The sequence below is a fragment of the Hibiscus syriacus genome, unplaced genomic scaffold (genome assembly GCF_006381635.1).
Source record: "Hibiscus syriacus cultivar Baekdansim isolate YM2019G1 unplaced genomic scaffold, ASM638163v2 tig00116951_pilon, whole genome shotgun sequence".
Lineage (NCBI taxonomy): Eukaryota > Viridiplantae > Streptophyta > Magnoliopsida > Malvales > Malvaceae > Hibiscus > Hibiscus syriacus.
The window spans coordinates 5,892,254-5,906,275 of NW_024063482.1; the positions used below are offsets into that span (position 1 = coordinate 5,892,254).

The 14,022-nt window shown below is 33.0% G+C and overlaps 1 protein-coding gene across 1 annotated transcript; it reads left to right on the forward strand.

Moving 5' to 3' along the window:
• Positions 1 to 2,482: 2,482 nt before the first annotated feature.
• Positions 2,483 to 6,219, forward strand: LOC120188578 (ankyrin repeat and zinc finger domain-containing protein 1-like). The gene is given in 8 exon segments (XM_039191970.1): positions 2,483 to 2,897; positions 3,014 to 3,464; positions 3,561 to 3,675; positions 3,859 to 4,305; positions 4,307 to 4,528; positions 5,144 to 5,221; positions 5,558 to 5,674; positions 5,816 to 6,219. Coding segments are annotated over 8 exon segments (2,064 nt in total). The 5' UTR covers positions 2,483 to 2,548; the 3' UTR covers positions 6,101 to 6,219.
• Positions 6,220 to 14,022: the final 7,803 nt, after the last annotated feature.

Sequence of the window (14,022 nt, forward strand, 5' to 3'; positions counted from 1 at the left end):
GAATATTGAAAATGATCACTGTAACGCAATTTTTCCCAATAGATCTTCTCACCTTACTCGCCATCTAAGAGATATGAAAAGGGATAAAAAAAGAAATTTTTTGAAAGCGCCTAATTTTTAGGGAGAAGGTGGAGCTTCTCTCACTAACCATACATAAATATTATATATCAATTTACCCTAATAAAAAATTAGATATGATAATGAGACAAGTAGGGTTTTTTTTTTGCTAGATTTGACTCCGTAATACTTTGATTATTATTTAATTTTTTAATAGTTTGGGGTGATTATGAGGTAATATATATTTAGAACTTTCTTAACCAATTGAAATGCAACACATCAACTCTGCATACGTAGCTGTTCGAATCTAGGACCTCTAGAAATAACAACATTTTCTTTTATCATTGAAATTATTTAATGAGTTCGATGATTATTTAATTTTAATTTGATAATAATTTAAGAGCACATTTTATCTTACATGAAATTAAATATAATTATTAATATTTTAATATTTGATTTATGTAGTTGAATTCAAAAATAGCGAAGAATAAGTTTAAACATAATTCGGAGAGCGAAGGGATCAACCCTCGTAAAAGATCATAGTCCTTTCGAGTTTTGATTGGTTTGGGAAAGAATGACAATAGAAGATGCACCATTGATGTCGCCGTGTTCGATATTATATATATACAAAACCAAGTGAATAACGACCTGGAAAGGCCTCAGCTGCTGCATTTGTGTATAAATTTTATGCATTTACATTTTCACTAGTGAGAGAAGCAACCCAATGAACAGGGTTTAGGCGGATTCTTTTTGTTTATTTGATTTTATTAGTGCTCAGCTCCAAGGCTTTAGGGATTTGATTTTCATCATAAACGTGGTTTTAGTTGTAATGTTTATTGTAATTATAGATACTAATGAATATTATTATTGTCAATTTTAATAAGTATCGATAAAAAATTAAGAAAATACAATAATGATTAAAATATCGTGTTATAGTTATTTCTTTTTATCATAATTTCTTTAAAACTCATGAAATTAAACATAAAACTATCTATCATTTTTGGGGTTTGGTGCATTTGTTCAAAATTTTAAATATGAGAGCATTCTTTCGATAAGATGAATAACATACTTCAAAACTAGTCTTATTGGACGACCTTTTGATGAGATCATGATATTAAAATGTTGAATCTTTAAATGTATTTTTGTCAATTTTGAATGAGTTTTATAAAAAAACAAATTGAGAAGAAGAAAGAGGAATGTAACGTAAATATTTTGATATCAATCTTATTGCAAATGGTGATTGGCAACGAACAACTGCAAACTAATAATAATATTCAAAGGAGTTGATGATTTTCAACATGAACCAAATTCATACACAAATTAAAATTCAATGTCTAAAATTGAAATATTTTAAAGTTTGATGATAAAATTGATACACAAACTAAAGTTTATGAGAAACAAAAAACGATCATATTATTATTATTTAACGGTCTAATGTCCTAATTGAATATGAAACTAAAGTTTAATACTAAATTTATGAGGGTCTCCTCCTTGCTCGGACCACTGGGTGTTTCCATCTCCTAGTACAGTCGGATAGCTCTCACGCAATTAAGCTGCTGTTGGAAGATATCATGATCGGAGCCAACTTTCCCTTGGTCGAGCGATTACACGTATTTGTGCCCATGATTGGGTGGTACGTTTCAAGTGGATCCCCATAGCTAGAATGAGGTGGCCGACCTGATGGCCAAACTTGCTCTGGTTCACTATTTTAATCTGGTGCAGTATCCTCTTCCTCCGGATGAAATTATGGCTCTCCTCTCTGCAGACGCTACCTCAGTTCAACCCGTAGTTGCAACGCAGAGTTAGTTTTGCTGTTCTAGTCTCCTTTCAATTCTAAAAAATATACCAAATTTGAAGTAACTTATAGTTTAATGGTAAAAACATTATATAATCTAAAGTTCAATCATATTGTATAGTTTACCCAATTATTATCTAAATCTATAAGTCGGATCAAGTAGTTTTTAATCCATCTAAATTCACCCCCAGAATTAAACCCCTACATTTAATTTAATTTGGGTTTAGTAGGCCTTATCAAATTTGACACGATTTTTAAAGTTAAAATTAATATTTTTTTTATTAAGCTAAGATGATTATAAGATGATATTTCTTCTAAATACTTTCAATCAGTTGACAATAAACATCAAATTACATTTATAATCGTTGGTGCTCGAACTCATTACCTTTAGAAACAACACCGATTTTGATTAACTCGATTTAACTCAAATATATATATATATATATATATAATTATCTTTAAATATATAATAAATAATTATAATATTATCTCACTACTATTTTCACCTAAACTTAACTTCACTCTTTAAAAATAAATTCATCAAATCCAAATCCAAAATTTTAAAATAAATAATTAACCCGACCGAATTAGATAGAAACCATCGCATCGGGGGCGAAATGTCCATCCCTATTTGCAATGCGTCGTTTCGCTGCAGCATAGCAAAGTAAACCAAAGGACTCAATCCAAACGACAGTCATGGAGACCGAACCTCTTCCCTCTGCCCCCGCCCCTGCCTCTGCCTCCGCCATAGCCACCGCCGCCACAACTTCACACGAAAATCGATACCGTTCGATATTTGACCTCCCTGTCAACTAATTCAATTCTTGTCGTTTACTATCTCCTTTAACTTCACTCTTCGAGCCCCTCTCAATTTCCGAAATTTCTTCTTCAGAAAACCCTGATAACACCGAAGAAAGGAACGAAAAGAGCACCAAAACCGGCGTTGCTTTGCCCAGATGGACTTGCAACACCTGCAAGGCTGAGTTTGACTCTCTCCAGGACCAGCGCTCCCACTTCAAATCCGACATTCATCGTTTCAATGTAAATTTTGTCACCTGTTTCTTTTAAATTTGCTTCTTCTTTTTTTACTTCTCTGAAAAAGTTATTCTTGAATTGAAGCAATGGATTTTTTATTTCCCCGTTTTATTTGATTATATGTAAAATTAAGCATTGCTGGTAAGGATACTGTAAAGGAGGAAGAGTTTGATGAGTTGACCATGGATTCTTACAAAGACTTCGAGGTTTCAAGTATTTCGGGATCTGAGGATGAAGCTGATAAGGGAGCTTATCCTCGCAATGATGCATCAAAGGGATTGATTGAAAATATCAGGAAGAAGTTGTTTATTCTTCTTCAAACTGGAGAGAGAGTTTCAATTTGGAAATCTTTAATTTTAAATGAGTCTGAAAGTGTTCTATATGAGAATGATAAAGAAGTGTGGAATGATAATCCTGGGTGCTTGAGAGAAAATGAGGTGATTGAGAGGTTGAAAGCTTTGATTCAAGAGCCTAAGGATAATGTGAGTTTCAGGATTGTGCTGCTTTCAAGTGGTTGGCACTTTGCTGGTTGTGTGTTTAATGGCAACAGAGTGGTGGCTCACAAAACATTCCACAGGTCCCCATATATATATATAATCTCATTCTGTTAATGTTATAACTTAGAATGTATTCATAGCCAGCGATAGTCATAATCTCGTTCCATTTCTTGTAGATATGTGGTGAGGGCCAAGGCTGGTAAGAAACAGTCGTCCAAAGATGCAATGGGGAAGGCTGCACATTCTGCTGGAGCTTCACTCCGGCGGCATAATGAACTTGCTTTGAAGAAGGTATTGGGTTATTATTTTTGTTATTAGGTCCTCAATGTTCTGTTTCCATCACCTAGCAATGTTCTAGTGATGCTTTAAACTCCGTCATGGTTTTAATTCGGTAACATTGTTTTATTTCTGTTACTCTTTGTTTTTTGTTCATGTTCCTAATGTTGACTGACTCGCGTTATTATAAATATTTAGGAAATTCAAGAGTTGCTTGCTTCTTGGAAGTCTTATTTTGAAGCTTCCTCATGTGTTTTCGTTCATGCTCCTTCAAGCAATCGTAATGTGTTTTTCAATGGGGATAAACCTTGTTTCAGTCACCAGTTCTGTGCTGTTCGAAATGTTCCATTAACTGTTTGTAGGCCCACATTAAAGGAGGCCAAGCGTATATATAGCCAACTTACACAAGTTTCGTATGAAGTGGAAGAGAAGGAAATTCCACCAGGCACCAAAGAAGATATGTTGTTAAGTAGTAGCGCCAATAATAATGGCAACCTATACTCCCACAAAGAGGAACTGGGGCAAAACTTGAATGGTAGTGATGCTTCCAAAACTCCTTCACGCAATGTAAAAGCTGATATTATATCAAGTGAGAGTGATAGTGAAGTTGTTTGTACTTCAACACCTTTGCACGAAGCAGCACAAATCTGGAGATGCTCAAAAAGTTATGGAACTCCTAGAGCAGGGTTTAGATCCCTGTATTAAAGATCAAAGAGGGCGAACTCCTTACATGCTGGCCAATGAGAAGGAAGTTAGGAATATGTTTAGACGGTTCATGGCATCAAACCTTGAGAAGTGGGATTGGAATTCTGCGAAAGTACCTAGTGCCTTAACTAAAGAAATGGAGGAATCTCAAGCAACCAAGCAAGTATGCTTATTTTTCTTCGTTGGTCTTGTATCAGAGTATTCACCACGAATCTTATTGACAGTTGATGTGCTTAACCTCTGATATTGCGTGATAAAACATGATAAATAACAGTTCAGATTATATAAGTAGTTATCGATTAAGCAGGCTGAGTATTGTTCAATATTATCTTTCTTCCTATAAAAAGTACAAGTTTTTGCATAACTATCGATCATGAGATATTCGTTCTTCTATTAAAAATTAGACCTATCTTTGAAATAAATGTATTTCTTCCTTAAAAAGAATAAAAATCTTTGCATAGCTGTTGACCATGAGATAGTTATCAATCATGAAATTTTCAAAGTCAATAGAAGCACATTTAATGTTGGTTAGTTATGCGGCTTATGCCACTCTTTTCTTTCTCATTTGCCCACGCACATGAACTTTGTCAAAAAATGATTTTATCAAATTTTCTTAGAAGTTTTTCTTTCAAAATTACTTCTCTTCTCACTTTTGGGACATCTAATCATTTGAATACCTTTAGCTGTTGCTGTCCTTGCGTAACGTAGGTTCTTAATGTGTGAAATTTTTGTGTTCCATATCGAGTCTGATGACTTTTCTCCATATATGGTTGTTCAGGCAGAGAAAGATTCCAAGAGGAAAGCAAGAGCAAAGGAACTAAAGAAATTGCGTAGAGCCAGGGAAAAGAAAGCTCAGGTGAATATTCTCTATTAATCAATTTTGAAATGGAAGAAACCATGTATCAACCTGCTGCACCAAAATTTCACCCTGCAAATCCTCCCTTCAGAAAGTGTAAAGAATATATGACTGAAAGAAGAAAAAAGGCTCTTATCTTGCTTCCAACATTAAGTAAAACTAAAATAAAACACGGGTTCATCAGAAATGCCGGATTAGTTGAACGGAGAAGATGTTGAATTTTCTGTTGTGCAATGAAGGTGCATCTACGGGGTGATATGTAATTCTATACGGATGAAAAAGGTATGTTCTTTGTTGCATTTTATGAGAAATTTTATTTTTCATGTCAATGTTCAGGCTGAGGCTACCCAGTCTCAGAGTACCGTAGCAATTCCACAAAACCAGGCCACTGGAGCTTCAGTTTCTAAGGGACGACAATCCCAACCAGTTGGTGCACAGCGAATCTCTAAAGAGGTGATTATTTCATCGGATTAAATTATTGCGACAGTTTTGGTTGAATATATTTCGTATTCTTCCATTAGTTTTCTCTATAAATCACCTCGAATTAAGCAATATTTCAACTATTCCTGCTTTTGCTCCTGTAATACACAATAGGAAGAATTGAAGATTGAGAGGGAAAAGAGAGCTGCTGCTGCTGAGAGGAGAATCGCCGCAACCGCAGCTGCTGCCTCCTGCGCCCAGGATGCTCAAGGCAGTAGCACGACGGAAGGATCCACGACTAGTATACAACCGAAAAGTGGAGTATCAGGTCCAGGCGATATTAGCTGCTCCTGTTGTAATACATCATTGGCTGGAAAAGTTCCCTTTCACAGGTACAATTACAAGTATTGCAGCACCTCTTGCATGCATGTTCACAGAGAGATTCTTGAAGATACATAACTTCTTTTTTATCATGTGGTTACTAGGCATAGTTGAATTTCTGCTCCATTTTCTGGTTATAATAATGTCTCATGTTCTCCATATTTATTCACAATCAATAAGTACATTACATTGCTGAACTAAATCTTCTTCCTTTTCTATTCCCTTTTCCAAATAAAAAGTAATTGTATTCAAATTATTAATTACTCGTTGGTCTAATATGATGAGGTGGTAGGTCTCTTAAGCAAGATCTGTAATTTGAATCCTAACGTTATGAACAAAGTAAATTGGGTTAAAAGGGTTATCCCCGTAATAGGCCTGTATAGTACCAATCAAGATTAGTTGGCAAATAGATTTAATTTATTTTCGTAAATGTAAATAAGTTAAATGAATTATTTACAGACAAACTTTTGATTATGCTCATTTTATTTATAAATCATTTAAAATTAGTTTAACAAATACTTGTTTGAATAAATCCAGTGTGGATTGCATGTGTATTTCTGGTGCTTCAAATATGATTTATTTAAGTTAATAGATCGCCCTTTTAAGTTTATCTAATTTAAATTATATAATAATTTATTTGAATAAAATTATCAAATATCATATATAACTTTATGCACTATTAATAAATCAAATAATAATTCATCATTAAAAATTATTTAAATAAACATAATTTTAAAATTTTACATCATTTCATTCGAATTCTCATTGTCATGCTATTTCTTGTTATTTTCATTCTTTAAAGGGATGATGTAGGGTAACATCATTGGCAGGATTTATACAATAATATCTAAAGTTATCAGCAACTATCATTAATTTTAATAAAATTATCGAGAGTCAATAATTTTAATAAAATTATCGAGGGTCGACAATAATTTTAATTCACTCGTTTATAACACAAGAATCAAAATGTAAAAGATTATAATTAATGGATCAAAACGAGAAAAATAAGCTAAAATATAAATCACATAAATCTGGTTTAAAAAGATATAATATGTATGTTACATGTCGTAGAGACGCATTAATATGAACAAAAATTAAATTTTATTTTATTAAAAAAATTGTTTAGTACAAATTCTCTTAAGTTTTATTGGTTGCAAATTTATTTATAGATAATACGGTTAAAATGTGATGCTTTCATCTTTGCACACAGATCCATCCATGTGTTGTCATTTGATTTATGTTCATCTCAATACGTATATACAACACGTAATACGTGTGCTACGTTTTAGACAAAATTTTTGTAATTTTATATTTTGGTGTCCCAAGTTTTTCTTATTTTATTTTGTGTCTGTAATTTTAATTTTCTCCATTTTGATACCTACAATACAAAAAAAGAAAGGAAAAAAAGTTAAATCAAATCGTAGGCAACTGAAAACTGTTTGCCTTTGTCAGTTGGAATGACGTAGCAATCAACAACCATAGCCGAGGGTAGATATACCATGCGATAGTCTAATTTAAGACAATTTTAATTTAAAATGTTATATTATTTAATCTAAAAAATTATATAAATTTATAATATTTACGGTTACAATCAAAAAGTTACATTATAGGATTTCAGACTTACAACTAAAAATATTATTTTATTCAACCTAAAATATTAGGTTATTGATAAGATTTTCGGTTATAATTGAATTTTTTTCGTTTTATTAACCTTATATTAATCGATTGCATTTTAGTATTTCACATAGCTAATGAATCTCTCTATGGATTCAATTCTGCAGATTTAGGATGAAAATAATAATAATCTTAAAACAGCTTTTCTTTTCAGAAAATTATCTCTACTGTCTTTAGAATCACTTCGAAGAAGAAGACATAGGAAGGGAAATGGAAAAGCCCAAAAATTTAGGTAGCGTTTGGCTCGCTATAATGTTTATGAGGGAATTAGAGTCTGTGAAATAATTAGAATATGTCAAGAATTGAAATTCAATTCCATATTCTGTTTGGTTGGCAGAAAATTGAATTGGAATCCAATTTCATATTCTGTTTGGTTCGCAGACATGTCAGATGAATTTAATTTCAGTAATGTAAAATGATAGGATTGTCATTATTATTTTTTTTGCTTAATTTTAGTTTGTTTTATAAATTACATGTAGTAATATATTATAAAAAATTAAAAATATTACATTTTAATCTTATTGATTGATTATTCATTTCAATAAATTATAAAAATCATGCTAATAAACATCATAAGTTAAAATCATCCCAATTAGGGATGGCCATGGGTCGGGTTGGGTCGGATTTTTGGTCCACCCGACCCGACCTGAGAACAAGGGAACCTTCATCCGAGACCCGACCCGACCAAAATAAAGTTTCACCATACCCGACCCGAATATATGAATTAGAAACCCGACCCGAAATAATAAAGAAAAAATTATTTTTATTCAATAAAAATAGTGACTTAATTGAAAAAAATTATATATAGAGGGTATTATTGTAATTATTCCTAAATATATAAGGTAAAATTATATATTTTTGGGGTCGGGTCGGGTATTTTTCACCCTAAACCCGAACCCGACCCGACCCGAATATCACACTTAAAAAAACTGACTCAACCCGACCAGACCAGTATAAAGTTTCACCTGACCCGAAATAATAAAAAAATATTTTTATTCAATAAAAACAGTGACTTAATTGAAAAAAATTATATATAGAGGGGTATTATTATAATTATTCCTAAATATATAAGGTAAAATTATATATATTTTATGTAACACCCCAACCCGTATCAAACCCGAATATAAGTCTGAGGTGTCACATTGACTTTTCAAACTTTGACTCTTGACAAAATTCAAGAAACATTTAAAACTTTCATTTACACCAAAGTAGTTTATTTACATAAAATGACCAAAACAACCAAAATCGATCAGAGCATTCATAAATGACACTTTACTTGCATGCCAACATACTATACACAACAAAATACATACTTTAACAGTTATTTCTGATCCGATCTTCTAGCAGTGCTATTGTTCTTGCCACCCTATTTCCGTTCTTCCTGATCCTTGGTACGTACGTGTAAATCGCTTACACACTAAGTCATAGACTTAGTGAGACATATAAATATAATAAAAATCCATTTCATATGAATATGAACATGCAATCTATTCATTCAATCATGTCATATGCAATTCAATGTAAATAATAATAAAATGGTAACATATAACTATAACAATGCAATTACCTTTAATAACTTTTTATAGGCCCATGTACATTTTTGAGAAGTCAAGGTATTCGAGTACATTGAGGTTGTGCACTATTGCTGTCACCACAGCTCGTATGGGGTCCCACTAGGGGCTATGAAATTTGTCCCGAAGGACCTATGTATTGTATTTGTCCCAAATGACCACTCCTTAAGAACCATATATATATTCTAGAGGATCAAATCTGTCTCAAAAGACCCTGTAAATGTTCCAAAGGATACATATATGTCCCAAAGGACCACGTAAAACCCTCGACTCTTGGCATGCCAACTATACCTATAGCTCTCATATCGTATACCATGGGCATTATTTATATTTATGTTCATATATTCATGTCATTCTCTTGTGATCATATAACTCATATCCTTTACCATGTCACATGTACATTTGAATCTATTCATATATATCATTTATCAAATAATATGCACATATATACTTTATGCATGTATCATAATAATTATCATGTATGCATGTTTATAATTATTGTGCTATGAAAATCAACATAGGAATTAGACTTATCACAAGTCTTATTCCATTGTACCATACTTATAATATGTACTCACCTTAGCCTGCTTTGACTCGATTCTAATCATTCAATTGTTCCGGAACGAGATTACGTTCTATTCTACATATAATTACATTGATACATATCAATATACTAATGATATATTCTAAACTATCATTCCTTAGGCTAATAAGAAAGCTATTTTATCTTTTAATGAAGGTATGCATCGATGCACTACACCATGTATCGATGCATCCCTTGACGGGGTGCATCGATGCACTATATGCATCGGTGCATAAATCCTATTCGATGTTTGTATTTTAAGCAGGTGCATCGATGCACTCCTTATGCATCGATGCACTGATTGCATTCGATGTTCATTTATTTGAGAGTGCATCAATGCAAACAACCCAGAAATGATACTTTGAGCACGAAAATCACTTCTTTATTCTATCAACTCTTCATATTTCATCCCTTTTTATATTCTTAACTCTTATACACCTATTTAAACTAATATATACTCATTTATTTCATCTTAAACCACAAAATCCTATCCTCCTTATGAGATTCAAGAATTATACCAACTTTGCAACATGATTTAATTCCACTTCTAACACTTCATATGTCTTAACTAGATTGATGACAAGTAAAAATCCAACTTCCTAATTATCAACTCTGTATCAAAATTTCATTCAAGAACTCCAAATCTTTTAATCTCCCTAACTCTTTATCTTTTGATTTTACGATAACTTAAGCTTTCCTTAAGCTTAGTTATCATCTAATCATCAAAACCCAAACTTTAAATTAACAAATAATCAACAGATCAGAAAGATTACCTTTGCTTGGCTCTCTTTCACGTATGAAGAAAAAGAAAGAAGAAAGCTCTGGAGAAATCTATCATTTCCCACGTGTATATATCCTTACCATGTCCCATTTTTAATTAATTTCTTGGTCAAATGACCCTTTTGCCCTTTAATACCTTTATAATTACTAGCATCTTTAAGGTAATATTTCCAATAAATCATTGAACTATTCAATTATCTACTTTAATCACCAATTTCTGAAACTTTATATTTGGTCACTAACCCGGTATTGAGGATGTTACAAATCTCCCCTTTAAAGAAAATTCATCCTCGAATTTTCACTGAACATATTAATAAGAACATGTCTTTTAATGTTCTCGTGTTGCTTTCTCCACTTTATTCCTTACGTAATTGTAACTAATGATTTGCCTTCAATTTCCAAGTAACTCAATCCATTTCGATCTTTTCTCTTCTTGGTTATACACCTACTTTTGACCGTTGAAAACACTATCTACCATTTCCTTATTTCATATCCACTTAATTCACACTTTACACCCTTTTCATTTAATTTCCCTATCTATTTACTCCTTTATAAATCACTATCTCCTTGTCTCATAGATCATATCTTTTTCCTTATTCTAGTCATGAATTACTTATCCCTTTTTATTACCTTGAACTTTTCAGTTAATTCTTACTTCCGTCAAACATACAAATCTTTTATCTTTATTACACTCACTATCATACTACTTTATTATTCAACTCATTTCTTCCAATAAAACATACCCCACCATCAAACCATTCATATACTATACATTCTTCCCAATCAAAAATAGTTTGTCCTCCATTTACTTAACTTATCAAACCTTCATTCTCACTTATCCCTAATACAATTTCCTTGGTTTGCATTCAAACATTCCATTTACCTTGGTCTTATAAACTGATTACTGATGTACATATTTTCCAATTCCTCCAAAATAATAGTATCCATCACTTGTTCTTTTAATATTCCCCTAATAACACCCATTCCTTCTACCTTATCTTGTCACTGAAGTAAAGAAACTACTTTATTTCAGAACGATAGAGATCCTCTAACTCTATAGTTTCCAATCTTACTTCAAATAATTTGAATAGTAATTCCATCAAATTAACAGGGAATTCAATTCTCTAAATTCTAATGGAACATTCTCAACATATCTTATTTATCCAAACATTGTACCATAATAAATTTGTCACTTCCACATCACTATAAATAACTTCTAATTGAATTCTCAATACTCACATCAACTTACTACTAATATATAAATATGCAAGTCCAGATCAAATAATATCATAACGTATCTATTACATAATAAAAAAATACTTGTTATCATCTATGGATCATCAAAATCTTCATTAGTATTTAGATTATACACTCGAGCAGTGGAGCGTATTTCCTGTTGAGTAGAGGATTCATGTTGACTTCTACCTCTTCATTTACTTCTTTCTCTTTGAGACAGCAAAGCAGATCGCTCTGACTATACTGGTTCTCCTGTCCTCAATAGACAATCTCTCATGAAATGTCCCACTTCACCACATCGAAAATAAGCTCCAGTAACTACCCTACACGTTCCGCTATGGCTTCTTCCACAAATTTCACATTGTCTAATTTGACTATGTTGTGCTCGTCCATCACCAGACCCTACAGATTGAGTCTGTCTAGCTCTCATATGATTTGATTCTCTTACAACGGATGCCATCGACTCTGATTGTGCTGGAGATTGGAAACCAAAATCTCTATTTCTCTTAGGTGGTGCAAAACTTGATGAAGCCCAGTTCTTTTAGATAGTTGGGTTCTTTGATTCCCAAACCGTTCATTTTGAGCTCTCTCTAAGGCTTTAACACGATTTGCTACCTCTTGAAACGAGGACAAGTTCAATACTATCAGCATCTCCTTTAACCTTGGGTGCAAACTCTCAACAAACCACTCACACGAATCTTTCTTTGTAGGCACTAACTCTGCTGCAAAGCGACTTAATTTATTAAATTCGCACTCATACTCATATACAGTGCGGTCCAATTGCTTCATGTTCAAGAATTCTTGCTTCATTTGCCTGATAAACTGGTCTCCTATATATTAGTGTTTGAACTCTTTTAAGAACAAAGACCAGGTCACTTCGTCGCTTGTCGTTCTCAGAGTGACATTTGTCCACCAGATTCTCGCTTGCCCACGAAGCAAGGAGACCACTCCATCTAACTTCTCTACATTAGAACAGTGGAGACCATCTAACATAATTTTTACATTAAGCCAAAGGTCCGCAACAACAGGACCTTCTTCGGCTTCACCTTTAAACTCTGGAGCTCCTAAACCCTTCAACTCCTTTGCAACATTCATTCTCGGAGTTAAAGTAGCAGGAGGTTGGAAACGCGTCAATACCGCGTCCAATGTTATGAAGAACACATCTTGATCAGTTACAGGCACTCCAGAAGGTGCATGTTCTTCACCTTGCCTGGCCAGGGCAGGTGAATTACTACTTTCAGCGGGCCTATCATCTTCCGCTTCACTTTTAGAGCTACCATGTCCGGACATCTATAAGAACATAACCATATTGTTCTATTAGCAAAACAACATACTTACTATTATATCATATAAGAAGTTTTCACTATTTTGTTGGTATGAATACTTTATAGGACACTCTAGACTCCGATTTATGCCGAGAATCGACTAAACCGTAGCTCTGATACCATTAAATGTAACACCCCCAACCCGTATCCAACCCGAATACGAGTCTGAGGTGTCACATTGACTTTTCAAACTTTGACTTTTGACAAAATTCAAGAAACATTTAAAACTTTCATTTACACCAAAGTAGTTTATTTACATAAAATGACCAAAACAACCAAAAATCGATCAGAGCATTCATAAATGACACTTTACTTGCATGCCAACATACTATACACAACAAAATACATACTTTAACAGTTATTTCTGATCCGATCTTCTAGCAGTGCTATTGTTCTTGCCACCCTATTTCCGTTCTTCCTGATCCTTGGTACGTACGTGTAAATCGCTTACACACTAAGTCATAGACTTAGTGAGACATATATATATAATAAAAATCCATTTCATATGAATATGAACATGCAATCTATTCATTCAATCATGTCATATGCAATTCAATGTAAACAATAATAATATGGTAACATATAACTATAACAATGCAATTACCTTTAATAACTTTTTATAGGCTCATGTACATTTTTTAGAATTCAAGGTATTCGAGTATATTGAGGTTGTGCACTATTGCTGTCATCACAGCTCGTATGGGGTTCTACTAGGGGCTATGAAATTTATCCCGAAGGACCTATGTACTGTATGTGTCCCGAATGACCACTCCTTAAGAACCATATATATATTCCAGTGGATCAAATCTGTCTCAAAAGACCCTGTAAATG